The sequence below is a fragment of the Carassius carassius genome, chromosome 46, assembly GCF_963082965.1.
Source record: "Carassius carassius chromosome 46, fCarCar2.1, whole genome shotgun sequence".
Classification (NCBI taxonomy): Eukaryota; Metazoa; Chordata; class Actinopteri; order Cypriniformes; family Cyprinidae; genus Carassius; species Carassius carassius.
The window spans coordinates 22026719-22053097 of record NC_081800.1 but is presented as its reverse complement, the minus strand read 5'-3'; the positions used below and the strand labels follow the sequence as shown (position 1 = coordinate 22053097).

General features: G+C 36.0%; 1 protein-coding gene across 3 annotated transcripts; it reads left to right on the top strand.

The window, feature by feature from the left end:
• Positions 1-331: 331 nt before the first annotated feature.
• On the top strand, positions 332-6492 carry LOC132129709 (zinc finger protein 740-like). Of its 3 annotated transcripts, none has more exons than XM_059541390.1 (7): positions 332-481; positions 2141-2313; positions 3048-3245; positions 4049-4183; positions 4295-4424; positions 4532-4650; positions 5968-6492. In XM_059541390.1, exons 2-7 carry the CDS (start codon positions 2269-2271, stop codon positions 6136-6138), a joined length of 798 nt encoding a protein of 265 aa, XP_059397373.1. In that variant the 5' UTR covers positions 332-481; positions 2141-2268; the 3' UTR covers positions 6139-6492. The 3 variants fall into 3 exon arrangements, with proteins under 3 accessions (XP_059397373.1, XP_059397375.1, XP_059397374.1); XM_059541391.1 differs by having other exon boundaries at positions 381-402; XM_059541392.1 differs by lacking the exon at positions 2141-2313 and having other exon boundaries at positions 362-481.
• The last annotated feature ends 19887 nt before the right edge of the window (positions 6493-26379 follow it).

The following is a 26379-nucleotide window of genomic DNA, read 5'->3' as shown; positions in this document are numbered from 1 at the left end:
TTGTGACCTTTTGTTCACCATGTTGTCTTTACAATGTTATTTTTCTTACCAAAAATATAGGTCAATATGTGATAGGCTGAACGTTTCTGAAAAGCTGAATGCTTGATTTTTTTTTTTTTTTTGTCATTGTGTTTTACTTTGTGTTTTGAAATGTGTAAATGAAAACGTCCATATTTGTCACAAAAACCGTTATGTATTAAAGGATATAAAGTATATTTTCTCGTTTCCAAATATATATATATATATATTATAATTCGCAAGCATCTCATCATTTTACATATTAATTAAAAAAAATCACTCATAAAACTCGTGGACTGTATTTACACCGGAAGCTGCCTGTAATTTGTTGCCAGTGCGGTGATCACGTGACATTCTATGCGCTCTCCCCTGAGAGCACTTCCGGTAACGTTTCCTGTGTTTGTAAACTGTAAAAATTGTCCGACAAGAAAACACTGGTCTACTGTAAACCGAGAAGAGTAAGGTAAAACAAATCCGCACCGCCTGAATGTATTTAAAAATGCTTGAATGTATCAAAAGGATTTAAATGTGAAGTTAAACAGACCGTGAACTCACGCCCTGTTGTGCTGCAGGATGAATGAGGAGTTTACTTCAGTAATGTGTTTACACTTCAGACTGAACACAAATCAATTCGACTCCGATACTGACATTACAAATATCTGAATTCGTGCACTTTGTTACTTTCAACCCGTTCAGACCTGAATTCTGTTCCAGACACAAATAATACGACTATAGGCTATATTGATTTTATTTTATATATTATATCTTCATATATGTTTTAGCCATATATTATTATATATCATAGCATATTATTCGGACATATATATATAGTTAAGTTATTTCATTGCAACGGACATTGGTTGTGAACAATTTATAAAATGTATTTTAATAATGCTAATGTTACATTATTGTACTTTCAAGTTGTTTTTAAATCACGTGTTTTTTTGTGAAATGTATGCGTATTAAATTTTAATAGTAGTTACATTTAAATTAATGTTTATTATGAATTTAACTCTTGGGAGCAAGTAAAGCTAAACATGTATGTTTGTAAACACATTGAAGATTATTAAAAGCTCTTTGTGGTTCAGACCTGCAACCTTTCGATTCATGTTGCATATAATATTGACTGTTATATGAATCTGTGTAATTATGTCATATTTTGTGCCGTAAAAAACAACAACATACAAGTGATGTCCAATGTAACAGTCAGTTGGTCTGAGCGGGTTAATACTTTCTTTAATTGGCATACATATATCATAGTTTCTAATAAGCACATATTGCCTAAAATGACAGGCTAAATTGGATATAAACGAGTGTATTACATGCAATAGAGTTTTTCTTGTGAAGTTTGTTTTCTTTGGCTTGGTTTGCTTCAGACTGCTATCTGTTTGCCATGTGATAAGAATGATGTGATTTAATTTTTTATCCCCTGGAATTAATTTAACCTTCAGGACCCTGTCGGTTGCCAAATCCCCTCACTTGCCAAAAAAATGGAAAACTCAACATGCATTATTCACCAACTCACCTGGATCTAAATGTCATTGCAAGCATGCTATGTTCATTTTGTAGCAGTGCAATTGCTTTCATTGTCCAGTGGCTTCCGTGCCCTTATTTTATTCATTCATGATTTATAGTTGTGTTTATCTGGATCTTTGATGGTGAGTTAGTCGGACTTATGCACAGGAATAAGTGATGGAAGGTAAGAGGGTGGTTGAAATAAATCTGTTTTTATTGCAGTGAGTCCCAGAATCTGACCGACCAAATCCAAAATCAACAGGGCATAAATGCTTGGATGTATTCCTACCATTTCAGTTTGACAGAACCAATGATAATCCACTCCACTCAGTTTCAGTTTTGACCTGGTTTGTTTCCAGATATCATTTAGGGACTCTTGACACCAGTCTGAAGCCAAATTCTTATGGCTTAAAAACACAGCCCCATAAGCCTACATAAACAAAGGCTTGGCAATGCAGACATGGAAAATGTCTGATTCAAGCAAATAAAAGCTGGGATTTGTCCATGGTTGACAGCTTCTGTTAGTGGTGGGGTAGATGTGTGGCAACATCATAGACAGAGATGGATATTACCCTGGCTTTATACCCCCACTCCCTTCTGTTTCCAGGCTTGGGCCCCTGATGGTTGGGGCTTGTGTGGTCTCTAAACACTCTCCCTGCCCCAAGCGAAGCCCTCTGTACCCCAACACACACACATACATACACTCTCACACACACATACACTCTCACCACTGCGATGTCACACGTTTCCAACAGCTCAGTGAGAGATCACATGAAATGGGTCAGTGTGTTTTTTTTTCTCTTCTTCATTTGCATTTTCTGAATTTGTCCACATTTGTTTGAAAAAGAATGCCTTCATTTTTTTGTTTTGCTTCCCGTTTTTGTGTATTAAACTCTTTGTAATTTACTTCCACAGCATGACTTGACACAAAATGTAGAGATTGTTTACAAGTAATGAGCTGGATCTTACAAAAGCTGTCAAGAATGTGTCTGGATTATATTTATACTCCAAACTATATTTTGCGTGATTAAAAATGCCTAATGCCTAAATGGCCCTAAAAAATTTTTCATGACATTTAAGCACGTTTCACATAGTTGTAGTATTAAAAATATATATCCTTATATGATAATTTTACTGCAGTACATTGACAATAGACTATTTTGCAGTAATGAGAACGACCTTTGTGAATAATACGGTACTGTGAATTGTGGGGAAAATGTGCATAATTGTTATAAAAATATCATAATGCAATAATCTTAATGTTAAAAAGAGATTTTATTTTTGCATAAATTATGTATTTTTAGGATCATTAAGGTGACATTATTATTATTGTAAAATGACCTGAGCATGCTCTTGACATATTTGCATAAGTTTGGTCTCTGAATTAATCTGACACATCGTGACTGTGAAGAGTTAACTGGGTCACATTTGTCAAATTTCAAGATAAATTTCCAACTCATTAGATGAGTGCCTTTTTGAACAGATGTGTATGCTTGTGGTTGTATTTCTCACAGGCTGGGTTGCTTGGCTGTGAAGCAGTGCTGTCCAGCATGGCACTTATGCAGGCCAGCTCCATGCCCAGCCATAAGAAGATGGGCTCTCATCTGGGCCAGGGACAGAGAGAAAACAATCACAGCCACAGCCACAACCAGAACACACACAGCCAACACGGCCTCATGGTGCTTCCCTCAGGAGTCAGCTGCCCACCATTGGTAAGAGACAAAGACATGATTTGTGTTGGGAAAGAAAGACATATTGGTTTGGAATGAATATTTGGGGTGAACTATTCATTTAAATTTTGAAAGTCTTCCATAGAGTCCTGTAGCCAATGCTAAGGTCATGGGTTCAATTCCCAGGGAAAGCATGAAATGATAAAATATGTGACTTGAATGCAATGTGAATTGCTTTATTTGGATAAAAACTACCAAGTGCACAAATGTATTGAACTACTGTTCAAAAGGTTGGGATCAGTAAGAATTTTTGACAGAAAGAATACTACTTAATACTTCTATTCATCAAGGATTCATTAAATATATCAGTTGACAATAAAGACATTTATAAGGTTACAAAAGATTTCTTTATTCTTTTATTAGAACTTTCAATTCATCAAAGAATCCTAAAAAAAAATAAACACTGTTTCCACAAATATATTAAGCAATATTTCCAACACTGGTATTAATAAGAAGTGTTTAAAATAAATTTTATTTTAAAATAAATTAAAATAGAAAACGGTTATTTTACATCATAATAATATTTCACAATATTATAGTTTGACTGTATTTTTGATCAAATGAATTCAACCTTGGAATACATAAAAGACTATCAATAAACATTTTTTTTTATCTTTCCGATTCCAAACTTTTGAAAAGTAGTGTATGTTTAATTCTACAGGCTTGATATATATTTTTATATATAACTCTGCACAGATTTAAATCAAACATTTACATTTGTTAACTTCATATATTACGAAATAATTTGCTTTCAAACCGTTGACTTATATACTGTTTTTGAACAGCTCATCCGCAAGGATGGAGAGTTTCACTCATCCAGGCTCTTGGATGAAAAAGACATTCAAGTCAGCCAGAACGTGCAGCCAAAGAAGAAGAACAGGAAGTCTGGACTTCCCACCAAAATGAGAGAAAAACCCCAGGCATGTGTTCAGTCTGTATGCAGTATCTGCAGAGTCTGCCTGTTTATCACATTTACACACTTCAGCTCGTATTCTGACCCAATCCTCTTTTCTTCTGTTTGTGATGTGAAGGTGGAGATTCCTGATGTTAATGACGATAACTCACTCAGCTCTCAAGTGCAGAAGAACTTCATATGTGAACACTGCTACAGTGCTTTCCGCAGTAGCTACCACCTCAAACGGCACATTCTCACCCATACGGGTGCGCCATGAGTCTTTCTGCTCTCACACCATCTTACGTTTCATACAAAGAGATGCATGAAGTAATTGTGTGTACATCTGTGTGTGTGTGTGTGTGTGTTGATTTAGGGGAAAAGCCATTCGGGTGTGATATGTGTGACATGAGGTTTATTCAACGCTACCACCTGGACAGACATAAGCGTGTTCACAGCGGTGAGAAGCCTTATCAGTGTGACCGCTGCCAACAGGTGAGACATAACAAACACAGGCTTTTGTATTCACAGGGAGCTTGCTGTTTGCCTATTACGTGCATAAATGTATGTCTTTAAGATAGTAGAACTGCAATTTATAGTGTCTGGCAACAAATGGGGGCTTTTTATGGTCAGATTTATGACATATTTTGAAGTGAAACAGGATATTTAAGGAGCAAAAGCTTGATTGTGTATAAATTTGATCATTAAAATGGTCATTTTGCAAGAATTGCAAGAAGCAGTTAAAGCAGTTTTGATAAAAAAAAAGATAGCTAGCTAAACAAAAAAGAGTTAAAGCACGATATTACATTTAGACAGTTTTTTATTTTAAATGATTAATAAACACTGATAACTAATCAATAGTGCTCAATAATTCAGTTCAGTTCATTGAAAGCAATTCACACATTCATTCATTCAATAAGACTAGAAATGTGTATTAAGAAAGAAAATACAGTGAGTTTTGCATTCATGTTGATTTTGCCTTTTATCTTATGACTGCTTTTATTGTGACCGCTGATTTTTAACAAAATCTTAATGCATATGCCTTCATTATGTAATAAACTTGACACAATGTTGATTTCAAGCTAGTAGGACATTTCAGCTTGCAAAAATCATGATCTGAGTCTGTTATGGTCTGCAAACTGGATGTTTATGCTACCATTTAAAAGTTTGAGGTCAATAATATATATATTTTCTTTTTTTAACAAATTTAATACTTTTATTCAACCAGGATGCATTGATTTGATCAAAACTGACAATAACATTATGGAAAAAAATCTGTTTCAAATAAATGTTCTAATTTCTATTCATATAAGAGTCCTGAGAAAAAGGCTGTTTTTTTAAACATTGATAATTATAAGATGTTTCTTGAGTGCCAAAACTGCATATCAAAATAATTTCTGAAGGACCATGTGACTCTGAACACTGGAGTAATGTTGCTGAAAATACAGCTTTGTATCACAGGAATAAATTACATAGTAATATTTCACAGTAATACTGTTTTACTTTATTTCTGATCAAATATTTGCTACCTTGAACATCACCATAAACAAATATTACTTTTGTAACTTTTGAACTGTGGTGTATTTTTATACATACATACACAATGTAATGTATATACTTGAAAACAGTGATTACAGAAGTATAATGATAAAACATTAGTCACAAGAAAAGAACACTTTCAGTGGCATGCTGGTGCTTTTGGGAAACTCTTTAGAGACTGAGAATCAGTCAATCAGTTCATTAAAAGCATGTCCAAAAGAACAATTTCATGTAAAAAAAAGAGGCTAACTCTGAACCACTTCCATCACACAGAACTTTTCCAGAACCGACCGGTTACTACGGCATCGACGTTTGTGTGCCGTGGGCATCCCTAAAGAGGAGAACCAGCCGTGCTGTGAGGGACGGTCATATTCTCAGGAACCCTCTCAGCACTCGGCGTCCTGGAGCCCACTGCAGACAAACAACAGCAGGCTGGCGGCGTGACAGCCTTCCGATCGCGTACAAACCACTTCCCAGGAAACGCCAACATGACCTAACCTGGGATCTGAGCCTGTAAACTGTTTAAAGACTCCAACGTGTCCAGCTCTGATCCATCCAGCTCAACCCCAGTGGACTCTTTTATATTGCTTAGACTCTGGGAAATAGCATATTTTGTATTTTAGATGGTACTGTGATCAGCAGGCTGGTTAGTTGTGCATTCAATACAGGCAATAATGATTTCTGGTAGTTTAGAAATGCTTCCTTTTGTAGATCCCATGCAGGACTGTAGATTGTTGAGATTCTCAGTGTTACGTTGCGCTCACATTTAATTTTGCAAGTAAAATCCAGTCATTTCAATAGGAATCTGCACAAGCCCATGCAGATTTAGCTTCTTTTTAAGTTGGTCACACAAATTCGCTGCATAAGCCAACAACATTTCACTGAATTTACGGAGAGGTCAGCTATAGTGACAACAGACACATTCTGATAGTATACATTTTTTCACTGTGCACATTAATAAATCATTTCCTGTTCTGTTTCCAGATTTGAGGAAATGTAGCATTCCATCTCTTGCTCACCAATGGATCCGTCAGAATGAGTGTCCAAACAGCTGATACAAACATTACAATAATCCTCACCACTCTAGTCCATCATCTTTAGTCCAGTCCATTTTTAAGACTCTTTGGCCCCCAAACCATTGCCTCCGGCTAAAATACTAATTTATCTGTTTTATTGCTTTCTCAAGTCAAAAAGTTGTCTCATCTGAATCAGGAAAGAAATATGCACAGATCACCATGTATAAGTTGAAAACAGTCCAAAACAGTTTTAAACAAATATGTTGGTGGTGTTTGATGTGAGAGGACAACAGGAAATATATATATTTTTTTTTTGGCTGGAGGAAGCGATGTTATGGATTATGAGCTATTTTGGTTAAAAGCGACATCTTAAAGTTAAAAATGCCTTCATTCATTTGTTTCTTACAAACACACAGCTTTTCAGTTCACAAGACATTAATTGGTGAACTGGAGTGGTATGCATTGCTTGTGGATTATTGTGATGTTTTTTTATCAGCTGTTTGGACTCGGAGTCTGACGGCACCCATTCACTGCAATGGATCCATTGATGAGTAAGTGATGTAATGAATTTCTCCAAAGAGAAATTGTTCTCTGATGAAGAAACAAACACATCTCTGTCTTGGATGTCTTGAAGATGTATACATTTTCAGCAGATTTCCATTTTGGGGTCAACTATTCTTTTTAATACGGTGATAACAGCTCATGGCCATTGACAGTTTTACATAGGCTTTTATGGTTTTAGCAGAAACATCTGGAACATCATCCATCCTATACCCACAGGAGAGCTCGTTTCTTGGTGCGCTACATTATGGTGTCAAGCTTTTGAAGTTGGCCTTTCGGTCAACATGAACACTGACTTTTCGTCGAGTATTTGAGTATGACAAATTTCATCGCAGTATGATGTGATTCATGCAGTAAGTCTGCTAGCATTTCACTTCCTCTTCTGAAGTCACTGAATTGACAAAACCAAGCCAAGAATAACAAAGAAAACCTTTTAACAGGTTGTACAGTTAATAGAAAGACAGATGTTATATAAAACCACCCGTTTTTTCGCGGAGGTCTTATGTATCTTATCGCGTAGACCTCAGGTGGCCCTTGAACACGGAGTTCTGCCGCACTCAAGCTTGAGTTAATATATTTCTTCAGCATTTTAAATAATTTAAAAAGAAACCGTAGTAGGATTAAACTGCTGCCACTGTCAGACGTAGCAGATTCACTGTATTTTTTACGTGTAAATTTGCATGTTCTTTCTGTTATGCATATACAGTAAAAGGACTTGTGTTGTGATTGTTTAAAACATTAAAACTTTTTTTTTTTATCGTTCTCAAACATGAACTACAGGTCAACTTTATTCTGTCCTGTTAGACACTGTTTAGTGAGTCCTAGGACCTCGAGCTGACAATAAATTTTCTTTTCTAAAAAAAACGTGGCTTCTTTTTTTTTTACTGTACTCTTACAAGCTTATTTCTATTTATTTGCTGTGTTATTTTTTTATGAACTGGCATAGCATCTCTTCATCAGCAAAAAGAGAGTCAATATGACTGCTGGCTGTCTTTGAATTTAGATTTTTTTTAAAGTTAGAAGTTTGATTCCCAGAGAGTAAACTGATAAAATGTATACATTGAATGCACTGCAAGTCGCTTTGGATAAAAGCTTTTTCCAGATGCATTATATATAAACTGTTCTTTGTAAGAAATACACTGACTACAGTTTAAATGTATGGGTTCGGTAAGATTTGTTTGATAAAAAAATAAAAACGATAAATGTTGTTACTATAATTTGAAATCCAATCTTGAAATAATGTATAAAAAAATTCTATTTAAATATATATTATAAAATTCTATTTATTCTTTAACAAAAATAAATAAATTGGCCTTTTGACAAAATTTTGAACGTTTAGTGTACATTCTTACCAGCAGGAGGCGTAATCCACCAACTTTCAACAGGTGTGCTGAAGCATTTAAAACAGATTTTGCCTTTAAAAGCCCTTGAAAATTATTTAGCAAAGTTGTTTGGGGGTTTTACTTTAGCTGTCATCATTTACTACTTACATTACTAGCATATATGTGCTTACATGTACATACAGTACATGCTCTACATGCTGTATAAACTACACAGTTGTTTCCATATGATCCAGTAGAGGGCGCTGTGTTCTTTGACATGTAAATATATATTTTTTCACGATTTAGTGAAGTTATATTTATTTTTTAGCTCTACTTTGACTTCAGACACTTAATAACTCTATAAAATATGTCTATAATGTACTTAAGTTCAGCTTAATTTTAACCCGCAATAGAAGCAACTTCACTGCAATGTGAAAATATTAAGAATAATGGTTATGCCTTGTATGTATTGGGGAAAAAAAGTGTTGAACGAACTGATATTTCCAGCTGAAATGTAATGGAAATGAAAGTGAAATGTTCAAGGCAGCTCAAACCGCATTGCCAGCAAGGGAGACAGAGTTAGACAAAGAGTCTGGTTTTGTGTTGCTTCAGAGAGGCCACAGCCCTCCTCTCTCTGTCCTGACTGCTGATCCTGATTTATAACGCCCGTGGGCTGAGAGCACTTAAAACACTCGCTCTTAAAGCCAAGGCGGACGAGAAGAGATTCTTAGACATGGCTGTACTACGTTCTTACAATTGGAGACCCTTAAAATGTTGTTGAAGGTCCTAAAATGGCTTCTTAGCAAACAAATGTTGCACATGCACACATTTGTATACTAGTATGGTGATACAGCATTACTTAAGTCTGAATGGCCTTATTTCACATGCAACACTTCCCAAAACCTGTTTCGATTCAAGATGAATGGCATGCTCAATTCCTTTTAGGTTTGATTTGGGTGCTCTTCGGTCTTCCCAAAACCTTTAATGTAGGGGTTAATTCACGTCAAATTGCCTGTACAGCAGTATTTGATGTTTAATTCATAGATAAATCAGCCTTCTCTTATACGCTGCTGCAGCCATCTGTCATTCTGCCTGATAGCGTACCTTTATGTGTTAATTAATGAGGATATTTAACCAAGCAGAGGTGTGCACTGTGCAGTGCCCGTCAGCCAGGCAGCCGTCTTCATTAAATTTCAGTCTTCTCTGATACAGCTGCATACATGGGCTACAAATTAATATACAGTTGCCCCAAAATGATGGAATTGTTAAATTAAAGTCTTGGGACTTGTTTCAGTGCCGTGTGCTGGTTAGACATATGGGCTGTAGGTTTACACTGTATTAAAGTGATCTTAAAGTGTTATGATTGAGATGGTTGAGGATTTGAGGCTGTGATAAGTGCATGGCCGTATATGCGATTGACATTTAGAGGCTTTTCTGATACTAGATTAGTGGAGGATCAATGTGGGTTTTTCAGTGAACCATAATTAATTTTTGTTTCCCTCCAGTCTTGAATATTTGGTTTAAATTGGTTATAGTCTATATTTATTTAATCATGTTCAACACTCACAATCATGGTTCTTATAAAGATTTTTAAAGGCCCCGTTCTTCATGATCCCTTGTTTTAAACTTTAGTTAGTGTGTAATGTTGTTGTTAGAGTATAAATAATATCTGTAAAATTCTAAAGCTCAAAGTTCAATGCCAAGCGAGATATTTAATTTAACAGAATTCGCCTACAAAAAGCGACCAGTTTGGACTACATCCCTCTAGTTCCTGCAGTAATGAAGCTTTGTTAACTAGATGTTAGGGCTGTGCAAAAAAAATCGAATGCGATTTTCATGCGCATCTCGTTCTTTTACTGTCTATGGTTCAGGTCAGGATTGGCAGGTTTTCAAAACAAATCCTGCCCACTTGCTTCTCAAAACTAGCCCAATCTTGTTTCCAGGAGGGCCACCTGCGCTCAGCTGCTGTCGAATCACAACACAGGAACCGCTGGCACAATCAGAACTCGTTACGTATTTCTGAAGGAGGGACTTCATAGAACAAGGAAGTCATCAGCCCGTTTTTATGACAGTGAAAACAGCGATATACAGATAGGTGAATTGTGTGAAAAATACTGTGTTTTTTTTTACACGCGAAACATGAACACATGTTATATTGCACACTGTAAACACAATCAAAGCTTCGAAAAACAATAAAAACACGGAAAATGGGACCTTTAATGTTTTTAAAAGAAGCCTCACCAAGACTGCAGTTATTTGATCAGAAATACACTAAAATCCGTAATATTGTGAAATATTATTACAATTTAAAATATATGTTTCCTATTTTAATATATTTAAAAATTTATTTATTATTTATTAGCTGAATTTTCAGCTTAATTTCTCCAGTCTTCAGTGTCAAATGATCCTTCAGAAATCATACTAGGCTGATTTGCAGCTTAAGAAATATTTCTTTTTCAATGTTGAAAACAGTTGTGCTGCTTTGCTTAATATTTCTGTTGAAATGGTGATACTTGTTTCAGGATTCTTTGATGAATTGATAGTTTAAGGAAACAGCATTTGTGTGAAATAGAAATCTTTTGTGATATTTTAATGCCACTTTGAATCAATATAATGCTTTAATTATTAAAAGTATTATTTATTTACAAGTCAAATAATTTTTGACTCACAATCATGGCCCTCATGGCAAAGGAAATGGGACAAATAAATGTGTCAAATAATTACTACAAAGTGCTACATATGTCACAGAAATTACAGCTTTTATACATTTTGCTGACTTTTAGTATTTTTTTTTACATTTTGTTTATGGAAGATAACAAGCAAGTAAGAACCAAACACAGCCTTCCTAGGAGCTGATGAAGATTAATTAACTTATTTTTATTTATTTTATTTTATTTTTTTGGCCATGTGTTCTCAAAGAGAATGACTGTCTCCAACTGCTGATGGCAGACCGGGGAATTCGCAACATGTCCTTTGACCTACTTTTCTGTCCAAATAGTTGTGAATGCACATTTATGTGAAAATGTCCCTTTTATGTGTAACAGCACAATTAGTATGCTTTCAGCACTTTTTCAGCCCTCACACAGAGAACACAGGAAGTTGAGAAATGATAAATGACACCCTTGTGGTATTATCTGACTGCTGTTGGGTTTAATGAAGAGAAAGGAATCACAGATACAGCATCTCCTGTGTTTTCTGCTGTATCAACATCAGGATGTCATCAAAAGCTACCATGAGGGGCGACATTTAGCACTAGATAGGATATAGCCAGTTTACACCACAGTTTGCTATTTTATATATAAAAAAAATATGTTTACAGTCTGGCTGTGTGTGTGTGTGTGTGTGTGTGTGCACTTGGATGGGTTAAATGCAGAGCACAAATTTGAGGTCTGTTATCTGTGTACACGTCCATTCAAATGTTTGTGGTCAGTGTGATTTATGTATACAAGGACATTTATAATGTAACAAAATATTTAGATTTTTTTTTAAATGTATTTTAATATTTAATTATTTTAAATGTAAATAAGTGCTGTTCTTTTAAACATTCTATTAATCAAAGATTAACTGTATCCACAAATTTCATTTCCACAAAAATATTAGCTGTTTTCAACAGAGATGATAATAAGAAATGTTTCTTGAGCAGAAAATCAGCATATTAGAATGATTTCTGAAGGATCATGTGAAGAACTGAATAGTGACGATGCTTTGCATCAAAGAAATATAAATTACATTTTAAAATATATGAAATAAAAAATGGTTCGTTTAACTTGTAATGATATTTCTTTTTACTGTAATAATATTTTAGATATTAGAGATTTGTATTGTAATATAATAATTGTATTTTGTTTTTGATCAAATAAATGCAAAATTATTTGCAAAAATATAACAAATTATAACTGTCTACAAACTTTTGAACAGTAGTCTGTGTGTATTTCATGATACACATGATTGTTACTAATTAAATTAGTCATTGATTGTGAAAATAAATGCAAGACTTATTTTGAAAAAGGCTTAATCATCATATGTTTTTAAAACAACAGCAAAAAAGCAGTTGCAAAGCGGCATATTTATTTCCTCTTGCCATTGCTCTGTCTGAAGATTTCTTTGTCAAACCCTTAAACTCTGTTTTATGAGGGAAACCCAAAGTGCCGGGACTGGCTCAGTTGACCAGCTCCTCATTGTCAAGATTTATCTGACTCGAGAGTCATCCACATTCCTGATGACAGGACGAATGCCTCGGCATCCTGCCGAGAGCATTAAAATCACTCTAACGCTAAAGCACATTTCGCCTCGACAGATACATTAACATACACTGGCCCCGCGCTACCCCATCAATCTGCACTTGTTGGGACCCACAATCCCTGCTTCTGGCCGCCCTGTAGAAGCACACAAGTCCGACTCACACAGTGCTGGCTCTTTTTTGAGTCAAGAGTCTGTAGAGGATATAGTTTAGGCCACAGGAAACTTCCCCGGGCCTCAATACATGCTATGTGAGAACTTAACTTCAACTACAGTGCCTATGCTGATTTGGTGTAAAAACTCAGAAATTGCTAGTAAATTTCACAAATAATTAGAAAGTTCAAGTAACATTGAACTAAACATGAAATGTTGTACTTTCTAGCAAAACATACACCAATAATCTGTTTTATTTAAAAAACAATTTTTTTACATAATTTATATCACCATTCAAAATCCTTAACCACAAGACTACAGCTAATAGTGCTATATACAGTGTATATATATATATATATATATATATATATATATATATATATATATATATATAAATTTTGGGGGGGGGGGATACCATATTAATATGTAACTGACCTTTCTAAACATGATATATCTTTGATGGCTGTTTTTGTTGTACTTAGTGGGAATTCTTTATTTTATCGTCATTTTCTTTTGCAGTAGATCAAGTGTCTTAAGGAACCTGCTTTGATATTGAATAAATAAAATTTGCAGAAAAGTCTGAAAAAGTTATATTTTCATGGGTATTAAATGAAATTAAACATTATCCCTATTGACATTCTCATGTTTGCACATGGTGTGATTTCTGCTTTTAGTAGCGGGCGAATGGCTGCTGAAATGCAGCTTTGCCATGATTTTTTTTTTATATATCTCAACAGAAATCGGTTATTTTAAATTGTAATAGATTTTTAACAATATCACTATTTTTACTGTATTTCAAATAAATGCAGCCTTGGCAAGCATCTGAGATTTTCAGAAATATTTAAAAATATCACTAGCCAAGAGTCTAAAGCACAAGCCTACTGCTAAAACGTAAAAGCGTAACCATGCAGCCCCACCGTAAACATGATATTTCTATGACTGCTACCTTTTCCCTGCGTGAAGTTATGCTTAATGGGAAATCTCTAACTTATCACCAGTATAAGTGTCTTTATGAGCGTTAACAGTTTTGCTTTGATACTGAATAAGACAAGACTGCACCTTTGCCATTTTCATTTGGATTAAGTCATATTAAACTTTTTCCCTTTTCACTGCTTATTCACTTTTTATTTTGTTGCAGAGGCGTGTTTTCTGCTCCAAGTTGTGATTTGTTTATGAACTCTATGGAGAAATTGATTAAACTAATAAAGATATGAACATTCACACCTCCCTGACCTTCCATAAACAGCTTGTGTCATTGTTTCCGCCACTGAGATGTTTATGAGTACTGTTTGTTCAGAGAGAAGCATAACACATAGTGCGCAGGTATGCAATATGCCTCCAGCAGAGTTCACACTGTGACTGGCATGCTGGCATGCACGTTAAAAAGCCCTAATGCGTCTCTTTAGATGTTATGCAATTACACGCGAGCATGGGAAGGCCTCTGTGCACCTTCATTTCATCCCAATGCAATTTTCCACCTGAACAGACAAGGTGAGGCAAGAGGTGAGGTGGAGGTGCACGTCTTATGAATCCTTGAGCTTTTGAAAGACGGCACCGGCCTTGTTATTTACCCTTAGAGATTTTCACGGGTCACAGCTGTTACAGGGGGTTCACGCACACTGCTGCTGATCTCCTCAGCATTAGCCGCTCGACTGATGCACAGATAAAGGGGATAGATGGTCAAGGGGAAGCGTTTAGGGAGATGAGAGTACAGACAGACAGTAGGCCAAAGTGACTTTGGCAGTACGCTGCTATTGATCAGCTTTATGATACATTGATTTATACCAGACAGTTTCAAGTGCTTTGAAGAGATATGAGTCATATACATCCTCACTAATCTCAGGGGCAGCAGGAGGGGAATATGGTTAAAAACCATTTCTAATATGAGCAGACATCCTTATGATCTCTTAAGACTAAAGCCGCATGGTTATGCGACTTGAATATCTGAGAGGAATAATGGTGTATGGGGAAATAAATGGCTGGAAAGCTGCTTTAGATAATTTCAAGGAAATTTTAAGGCATAGCACAATGCATTCTCATCTTTCAAAGGAGTAAGAGTTCGCGGGCAAGACACACCCTCGCACAAATACACACATAGATTAGACACGCACGCAGATAAAGGGATCGAGTGAAGATTTATGTGACAGTGAACTAATTGCATGCTGCCATTTGTCTTTAGGAAACTGACACCCGATCCTTTCTCATGGTTTTTAACAATTATATCAGAAGAAATATACTTACTGCGTACCATTATATAGAATTATAACTAAGTTATAGCTTTAGTACAAAAAAGGCTGGATTTCCTATAGAATGTAAATGGAAAGTATGTTGCATGAGGTTAATAACGGCAATAAAACTAATTTAAAGGACATCTTACACATCTTATTACATCTTGAGTGTTAGATGAGAAAGAAATGGCATTTTAAAGGGATAAAATATTCTGAAGAACACTGGGTCCAAACAAAATTGGAACTGTTGACCCTTCCAATCGAGAAAAAAAATATTTTCCAAAACACACACACACATATATATATATGTATATATGTATATGTATATATATATATGTATATATGTATATATGTATATATATATATATAGTGCTTCACAGAAGAAAGTCGTCCTTAAAGGTTTGGAACAACATGAGAGTGAATGTTCATTTTTGGGTGAACTATCCCTTTAAGCTGTCAAACCACTCATGTTCACGTTTTACGGTGTACTTGAGTGAATTGTCTGGAGTTTAATGGGAATCACTGTGAATGTTGTTTCAGAAGAGGTAAAGGAAGTTGAAACATGTCGAGAGGTCATTTATTGCCAGTGCTCTGGAATCTTTCCTCCTGGAAACAATATGTTGCAGTGCATAAGCCAATTTAAACACACAAGCTGTGTTTACTGCTTCTTCAGCAGTATTGTTTCAGTACAGTATAGCAAAACACTAAATAATAAATGCGTTAGATATGTCTGCCAAAACAAGCAACACTATTGCATATTGTACTTCACTGTGCAAATTGTGTAGCATTTACATTTTTGAATTTTGCATGTGGTTTATCCAAAGCAAACTATGCTGCATTCGAGCTATACATTTTTCAATACATGCATTCCCTAGCAATGGAACTTCGGTGTTGCAAATGGCATGTTCTAATGTTTGAGCAATAGGAAGGCATTACCTCAAATCACGTGGCATGTTGAGGAGAGGTGTCATTTTATGTTTTCAATGGCCCAGACCATTTCTGCCTGGTGAAAGATAAACAGTTGAAAAATCATCTATAACTATACCTAAAACAACCTATCACCTGTTAAGAAATTATTGAAGTGATTCAAATTTACTCACAAATTATTAGTCTTTCATCACTGACTCACCTGTCTGACTTTCTTTATTCTGTGGAACACTTAAGAAACAATTTGGAATAATGTTTCAACTGTTTCTGTCCAAACAATGAAAGTCAGTGGGGTCCAAAAACATTGGTCCTCATTGACTTTCATTAGACATTTTTGAAAAAATATAATTTTGTGTTCCACAAAATAAAGACAGTAATGACATTCATAGTACATAGCAACACCCTGGCAACCACCCTATAGCATCATATAGGTTAGATCTTAAAAGTACAGTATAAATCAGGTTGCACTATACTGTCATAGTTAAATGATGCAAAAAAGGTGAAAACTAAGAATGCGACTCTAAGTGCATAATTTGTTAAAAAAGTCACATTGTGAGGATTTAACCATGTGAATTATTGCATACATGTGGTTATCATTGGCAATCCACAAATTTATCGTAACCAAACATCAACCCAACAGTAATGGGATATGGCGATGGCAGTCTTGATTATATTTCTGATGTGTGTTGATTGAGATGTATGGAAGTAAAATAATGACTTATGTCTTTGAAACAAAAAAGCATGCTGAATAGCACTAACTGAAAAATAATGCATTGCATTAACAGTACTTGCATTTTAATGCCTTGAATTTCCAGGGCTTGCATTGTTAGGTCCTGAAATTTAATATAGTTGTTCATTTAAGCTGTGAATATTTCAATTCAAAATATTTCACACACATTTTCTTAATTAAAAAAATCAATAATTCATATTCACGTTCCAGAATTCACTTCCAACATATTAAATCGGTTTAAAAATACGATGTATAATATTCGACAGGCAAATTTCGGTCCATTTTATTTCACTTTCCAAATTCGCTTCCACAAATTAAGTGAAATAAAATGGACCGAAATTTGCCTGTTGAATATTATACATCGTATTTTTAAACCGATTTTATATTTTGGAAGTGAATTCTGGAACGTGAATATGAATTATTGATTTTTTTATTTTGAAAAGGTGTGTGAAATATTTTGAATTGAATTATTCACAGCTTAAACGAACAGCTATATTAAATTTCAGGACCTAAAGATGCAAGCCCTGCAATACATGGTATTAAAATGCAAGTACTGTTAATGCAATGCATTATTTTTTCAGATTTTGCCATTCAGCATGCTTTTTTGTTTCAAAGACATATGTCATTATTTTACTTCCATAGAGATGAATCGGCTTCTCAGATCGTCCGCATTTTTGACTCTCACATGAGATGTTTTTTTGAATGTCGGGTGTCGAAACAGGATATTATTTTGGAGTTGGAGAGTTGGATGTGAACACATTCCACAAAGAAACTGCAGCAGGCCTGTGTGAGGGAAAATGACCGCAGCTACAAATTACTCTCTCTCTCTCTCTGTCTCTCCTCCTCCTCCTCTTATTCTCATGACGTCAGGAATGTCGAGCACTCCCTGCTCCTTCCCTTGGGGAGAGGGTTTTACGATTGAAACCTGACACCGTTTCTGTGTCCCATAAGCAACAGAGCGGTAACTCACATCAAAGACAGCCAGCGTCGAATCACAGCACGGCCATAAATTTGCCTGTCGCTCACGGACCAATCAGAAGCGAGCATTAAATCAGCTCTGTCACACTGGCAGCCAATGGTGGGACAGCAACGGTAAATCTGTCAAGCGAGCGTCTGTTAACGGGCGCTGTGGTGCAGATGGGGAATCCACTAGGGTGAAGGGAAAAAGAAAGTATATAAATGAGAGAAAGAGAGAGAGAGATGGAAGGAGGGAGGAGGAAAGCTGAGCACTTAGAGCTAAAGCGTGCAAAAATCTTGCTTTGGTTACCCAAAGATTCATTTCTGAAACCCATAATGGCCAAAAATCGAATTGTTTTGTAAGCAGTAAGCCGTGAAAACTCGAGTGGAACAAGACCAAACACGACCACAAGAGAAAGAAAAACTTCATAAAGCTTAATTGCTACCACTGCTGTGTGACATTGAGTGTCTGCAACAAAAGTGAAATACGGCCGCGACTCACTCTCCAATTACATCACTATCTTAATCACCGACTCTATTATTTCAGTTCATGACACTCATTATACACATTCGGTTCATTTTAAATAGCTTGTCAGATGCAAACCTTAAACACTTCTTTATACGATATGACATAAAGATGAGAACGAAACATGTCGGGAGTGTGTGAAACTATGACCCATGGGCTTTTTCAGGTTGCTGCAAGAGTGCAGACTAGATGTTCTCACACGCACGGACGCGCGCGGCTAAAAGAGCCCGTTTGTGTGCGAACGCATGTGCGTAACGCAGCAGAACGGACTCTACAGGGACTTGAGTCTTGTTCTAAATCAAGGGGAAGGGAAAGAATGGCCTCGATCCTCTTAAAATGTCAACAGGCTGCAGCTTGTGCTCCGTAAACATCTCCGGCTCAGATCGACGGCACCCGTTTTCAATGGCGGAGCACGGCCAAATTCAGTGACTAATGGCACAGGCGAATCGAAAATAGAAATGTCTAAGCGGGCTTGTGGACATATCCAACTGCCTGGCTGATAAATGTAGCATGCCTTCACTTAAATTTATGTGTTTTTAAACTCTCCGTCATGTGATATGAAAATAGGGTGTATAGGCTACTCTCACCCGCCAATCCAGCCAGAGGAATAACATCTTAGACTTTACGAATGGCACGTTTGAAATGCTTAATGTGCTCTTGAATAAATATTGTGCAATTATGGATTTTAAATTTAATGATATGGGATACCAGATTTATCTCAAGGATTTTTCATGTAGCTATCTGCAAAATTGACAGCTTCTGATGATTTCAAGAGACCAATAACTGAAGTAAAATACTACAAAGAAGATGTTACACCAGATAGAATAACTTATTGAAATACTACTGAATCAGCAAATGCTGTGGCATTGCTGTTGATTTTGGTCACCTTTGCATCCAAGGTGAAATGATTTTCTATTAGATATTAGATTTTCTTTTTGCCACTGTTGAGAGACTGACAAACCCCCCAAGTCAGATTCCCAGTGAAATGCTCTCAGACAGCAAATGCAATGAGTTTGCATCCCTCTTTTCTGAGAAGATCATCAATATCAGGAAGGCGATTGGCACATCCTCAAGAAATGCAGAGGTCAGACAGATTAGGCCACAATATCAAAAAGATACTATGTCTATTTTTGAAGCAATTGATAAAAAAATTCTGGAAGACGTAGTGCAGCACCTAAAATCGTCAACCTGCTATCTTGACACACTTCCCACATCTTTTTTCAAAAGTGTGCTTAACTGCTTGGAAGCAGATCTTTTAGAAGTGGTGAACGCCTCACTTCTTTCTGGGACATTTCCAAACTCCTTAAAAACTACAGTTGTTAAGCCCCTCCTGAAAAAGAGCAATCTTGATAACACCATTTTGAGCAATTTTAGACCAATATCTAATCTTCCTTTTATAGGCAAAATTATAGAAAAGGTAGTTTTGAATCAGCTGAACAAATACTTAAACTCAAATGGATACCTGGACAATTTTCAATCTGGTTTTCGACCTCATCACAGCACAGAGACAGCACTCATTAAGATAATGAATGATATTTGCTTAAATTGTGACTCTGGCAAAATATCAGTGCTGGTATTGCTAGATCTCAGTGCTACGTTTGACACTGTCGATCATAACATACTACTAGAGAGACTGGAAAACTGGGTCGGGCTTTCTGGGATGCTACTCAAATGGTTCAGGTCATACTTAGAAGGAAGAGGCTATTATGTGAGTATAGGAGAGCAAAAGTCTAAGTGGACGTCCATGACATGCGGAGTCCCACAAGGGTCAATTCTTGCACCGCTCTTGTTTAGCCTGTATATGCTCCCACTGAGTCAAATAATGAGAAAGAACCAAATTGCCTATCACAGCTATGCTGATGATACCCAGATTTACCTAGCCTTATCTCCAAATGACTACAGCCCCATTGACTCCCTCTGCCAATGCATTGATGAAATTAATAGTTGGATGTGCCAGAACTTTCTTCAGTTAAACAAGGAAAAAACTGAAGTCATTGCATTTGGAAACAAAGATGAAGTGTTCAAGGTGAATGCATACCTTGACTCTAGGGGTCAAAAAACTAAAAATCAAGTCAGGAATCTTGGTGTGATTCTGGAGACAGACCTTAGTTTCAGTAGTCATGTCAAAGCAGTAACTAAATCAGCATACTATCATTTAAAAAACATTGCAAGAATTAGATGTTTTGTTTCCAGTCAAGACTTGGAGAAACTTGTTCATGCCTTCATCACCAGCAGGGTGGACTATTGTATTGGGCTCCTCACCGGCCTTCCCAAAAAGACCATTAGACAGCTGCAGCTCATCCAGAACACTGCTGCCAGGATTCTGACTAGAACCAGAAAATCTGAGCATATCACACCAGTCCTCAGGTCCTTACACTGGCTTCCAGTTACATTTAAGATTGATTTTAAAGTACTTTTACTCGTATATATGTCACTAAATGACCTGGACCGAAATATATTTCAGATATGCTCACTGAATATAAACCTAACAGATTAGAAATACCAAGGGTTCACACAAAACCAGGGGAGTCCGCCTTTAGTTACTATGCCGCCCGCAGTTGGAATCAGCTTCCAGAAGAGATCAGATGTGCTAAAACACTGGTCACATTTAAATCTAGACTTAAAACTCATCTGTTTAGCTGTGCATTTATTGAATGAGCACTGTGCAATGTCCGAACTGATTGCACTATATTTTCACTGTTTTATTTATTTTATTTTATGTAAAATCATTTTGTAACTGTTTTAAATTCATTTTAAATAAGTAATTTTTTTTATTAATTTTAAAAGTTTTAAAATTGCTTGTTTTATTCTTGTTATTATTTTTCTTTATTATTATTTTACTTTCTTTTATGTAAAGCACTTTGAATTACCATTGTGTATGAAATGTGCTATATAAATAAACTTGCCTTGCCTTGCCTTGCCTTGCCTTGCCTAGATGGCAATCCACAGGCCCTGTGAGGGCGAGAGGCACATAAAACACATCAGGCCATATTGAGGTGTTTCTGTGTTTCTGTGGCAGTGGCGAGCAGCGCTCTTATCCTGGCCTTGTTGTGTCCGAATCCGTTGCATTACCATTGCATTACGTGCATTACCCGTCCTCTATTCCAAGTCCTTTTCTATGGTCTTTTGATGAATTTGGCTGCCTGTGCTGAGAGCACGCCGTAATTTACCTACATTTATCCCAGGGCGAGCTGTTTGCTCAGCTTGGGCCCTGAGCTGCATGCACGATTAATACGAAACATTGACGCTTTTGTGTCGCCCTCCCCTTCACCTAGAAAATGACTCTGATTGCAATAAGCGTGCAGATTTTCCTGAAAAAGTCTGGAATACTCATTCGGTGACATACAGAAAAGCTTGCAGATGATGATAATTTATTGACTGCTGCATCCGTTCACCACCACACACCCACACAAACAGCATCTATCAATTACAGGCCTCTAGTCCAAACGCCTCTGACAATTTTACTGCGTGTTTTGTACAACATGTCAAGCCGCGCTGTTTCAGTCTATTATGCTCATTCCTTTATAATTAATATAAAATACCTTTTTGCAGTTTTACAGCCTTGCCACTGTAATTAGTCGATGAAAGGCATTCATCGGTTGCCTGTAGGTGCTGCTGGAATATCCAGATGAAAGCCGCATGAGTGTCAGGCATGTTAGTGGGGCATAGACAAAAAATGGGAGTCAAATTGTAACAAATTTCTGCCTTGCTGGGGTCATACAGAAGTCTTATCTCAACACCTGCCCTTTTGCTATTTATACAGATACATCTGGCATCCTCCATAACCGTGACATATTCCATAAAGGGTTATGAACATGGTATTCAAATCAGCTGCATCAATATAGTGATTGCTTCGGGTCATAAACAGGACCATCCGAGGGAACATATGAAGAGTTCAGATGCAAAAGCCTCTAAGTGCCATCTAAAATATTTAATCTAAAATTAGGATTTTTATTAAGCTCCTATGCATAGGTTGAGTCATTTTACTTTAATGGCAATGTGCAGGTCCTTTTCCAGGCTATTAAAGTGAAATAACTGAACATACATACAGAAACCTGATAAAAATCCTAATTTTAGATGAAGATTTCAGATGGCACTTAGAGGCTTTTGCATCTGAACTCTTCATATTGTTCCTGAGGGCAATGCACTTTTCAGGTGTGTTAGCATATTGTCAAGGAACGTGTAATTGCTGCACTAAAATTAATCACTTTTTCCAAGAGGTCTCTCATCAGCCAGATAATCAAACACTGGCCTCCATAAAGTATTTAGAGTCTTTTGAAACTTCAAAAAGGAAATAATAAAAATGAAAATTACACGTGGCAGCTGTAAACTAATGTAAAGTAATCCAGGTCGTGTATTTTAGTGGTTGTATGAAGGTTCAAACAGGTATTATAAAATAAAATGCAAAGACATCAGTGTATTTAAAAGTGTGGCTTGGGTGGGCCAAATCATTTCTGAGGTGTGTATAATACCACCCCAATTAGGTGAACTGATTTCCTGCAGTTTGGGATGATTTCGGTTGGTTGGCTTGACTAATAGATGCAGTGTAAATAAACATCATGCTTCTGAACTGAAATGTATGTTTTATTCTGACTGTGGTTTTTGTTTGTTTTTGTTTTTGCAAATAACATAAAAAATGATGTTTAGTTCTGTCAGTGTTTCTCGTGCATTAATTTTTCTGCAGATACAGACAAAATAAAGTACAAAAACCCTGACAGAGGTTAATTTAAAAATGTTACTGAATACAGCACAAAACCCACCGTGACCAGTGTAGTCTGATTTCCATATGTGAATGAATGACTTACATCTCAGCTCATTATTTGTGAATCAAAAACATTTAGCGTGAAAAGTGTAGCCCGACACTAAAATAATAACTCTAATGAGCGGGATCTTTTAGTGAATCAAAAAAATTCTGTGAAACCAGTGTTGTGCAGCTCTATACGTATGACTTATATGTGCCTGTTCTTTTTAGTGAATCAAAAACAGAGCATGACCAGCGTTGTCCAATTCCTAATCAGTTGACTCTTTTGAACTGATTCTTTTAATTAATCAAAAACATACAGCACAGTCACTGTAGTCTGATTCCCAAGTCATTGAATCTTATGATCTGGTTCTTTTGGTGAATCAAAAACATACAGCACAACCACTGTAGTCAAATTCCAGAACAAAGTACTCTTATGAACTTTGTATTTTTAGTGAATCAAACACATGCAGCTACTTAAATCAGTATACTAACTAGTTTTTTATTTGATGTATAGTTAAAGATGTGTAAATTATGACTTTTGTCAGTAGGCCTAGAATGAAAAGTGACCACATTGTTTGTCATTTATGTAATCGCAAAAAAATTCAGTGTAAGCACATTTGCAAAAAAAATGGAAGTGCAGTTGCTGTTGAAATGGAGAATGCAGAAGGGATAGCTTTCTCCAGGTATTTCAGACCTCCTCAGCAGCTTAAACAAACAAAGCAATGTTTTTATAGCACCACAGAGTTACAGGCTTTGCACTTTTAGGGAAATTCAGCTCACCACTGTCTTACTTATAGTTCTGTCTGCATATTTACCTCAAAAACGTACTTTCCCCCTAAAGTTAGTATATTATTAACACAAAGAACCTTGCTCATGTCCTCTCAGGCCTGGCCCACCGATGACCTTGATTACACTTTGCTCTTTTTCTTTTATTGCAGTTAATAATATCTTAAAACCTTATTCTACTATCCCACAGCATTTTGCTTTACTCAATGGGAGCATGTTGTACACTTCATAACACACATGAGCCATACATTGTGGTTTTATCTGTGACTCTTACCCATCCGCTAATGAATCATAATGAATGACCTCATAATGAAAGAGCTACTTAACTCAATTGGTCAAATAAATTTTGAGCTGAAGGCTTTCATGCTTTGGAGATAAGCGCCAGCGTCCACAAGCCTCTCGGAGACGGGGTTAGGGAGGGTGGAGCGCTCAGGGGCCAACGTCATGTTTCATAACTCAAAAAAGCATGCTTACATCAGCCGAGACAATGAACCAACTTTCCCAGCTACTTTCATATGGATGCCAAAGCATTATTAAAGAGGAAGACAGAGAGGAATAGAAGGTTGAGGAGGTGTGCTGAACCAGTGCCAAGAAAGTTCTCCATCTGCAGCTAGAACCAGACTGGCCTAAACAAGTCCTGTCCTAAACCTGTCTCTCATTACAACTGAATATCCCACATGGTGGTGAACTTTTGTAACCTTCAGTCAAAGCTGCTGAAGATCAGTTTCCATTCCAGCTTCTGCAGTCGTACACAAATCAGGAGAACGGGTCTTAATCAGGATAGATTGTGAATGCAAACAAGGCTGTGAGGGTTAGACATAAAACCATTCAAATGTGACTTTTCAAAAAAAAATTCTGGATTAAAAAAAGTATTAATTATTTTTTTACATTTAGAATCTTAAGACTTCTTAAAACCTTAAAAGATGACTTTTGACATAGTGCTTGAAAGTTAATTTATTCGCTCATTCATAGATTTTAAACATCCATTTTTTTTGCTTTTCTGCCAGAATTTGATTCAATTTCTGACACAAAATATTAGTAAAGTATTTATTTGATAATTTCTTAACCTCATTTGAATTTCTTCATTAAACTTAATTTCTTCATCGTGTGTGTTATTGTTTGCTGGAAAAAATAGAATTGGTGTCTAATGGAGCAGTTTAAAGCAATATTATTATTATCGTTAACCAAAAACCATATCTAAACCATATTAAACCATAGAAAACCTAAAATAAAATAAATACCGCCTGAAATAAAATAAAATGTAAAAAATAATACAATTAAACAACGAATTATTTGTAGCTAGTTGCCAACACAACATTTCTCATTGTTGTTTAGTTGAAGTAAAATAACTAAAACTCTGAAACTAAAAGCTAAAACCTAATAAAAACTATATATGCCATGCCTATATATATATATATATATATATATATATATATATATATATATATATATATATATATATATATATATGCCAAAAACACATAACCAAATAACAAAAATTTAAATGAAAACAGAAAATATAAATATAAAATCTAATTCAAAGAACTATAATAGTATATTAGTAATACTAAAATATTACAGTTTTGAAGAAGTAAACACACTTATTATGAGTGTCATTTTTTCCACTTATGATTCCATTTCTACAGAGAAACAAGCATCGAAATTATTAAATATTTACCTGGCAATAATAAATTTGCTCTAGATGATTTGGTGGTTGGTGTATAGAATAAAAATGGCGCCTGATGGAACAGAAAGAAAGTCATTCATTCCAAATACCTGTATTTGCTTTATGTCTGGTTATGTTTAAAGCTCTCTTTAATTTGCTGTAGATCATTAGACGAGCCATTATGGTGCCGTATACGGTGACTGGTAGAAAATACAAATATGCTTTCTACGTCATCGACTGAGTGGGCAGCTGCTTCAGTTTCAGACAGCCATAGCATCGGCTCTTTGCATTTAGCCTGATAAAATCTCAGTGAACTCGTTCAAAGCATTGGCCTCGGTGACCCCTGAGACTGCACATGTCTCGTTTCCGCCCCCAGTGCCATAACTGTGCCCTAGGTATGATTCTGAGACATGTGTGTGATATACTACTATTTTTACAACCATTTCTCCAGGGGGAACCTTTCATTTGCATTAAGATGAGAGACAGGGGAGGAATCCACCAGAGAAAGAGCAGGCATGCGAAGCTGCCAAACCTTCTTACAGCATTATATCTCTCTCTCACACACAGACACACACACACACACACACACACACACACACACACAATCGTTAAATGTGGGTATTTACCAACAACCAATTTTTATTCCAGAATATTTCGTGAAATATAACGCTTTCCTCATGCAGAGTAAAACGGCTTGCGGACAAAACAGTTATTCTGGTTTTTAAATAACAGTCTGTTTTAGGACCTCTTAAAATTGTATCATATGCTGCATGTTATTTATAACCAAATCAAAATTGACAATTAGAGGAAAAAATACTAATTATCCTCAC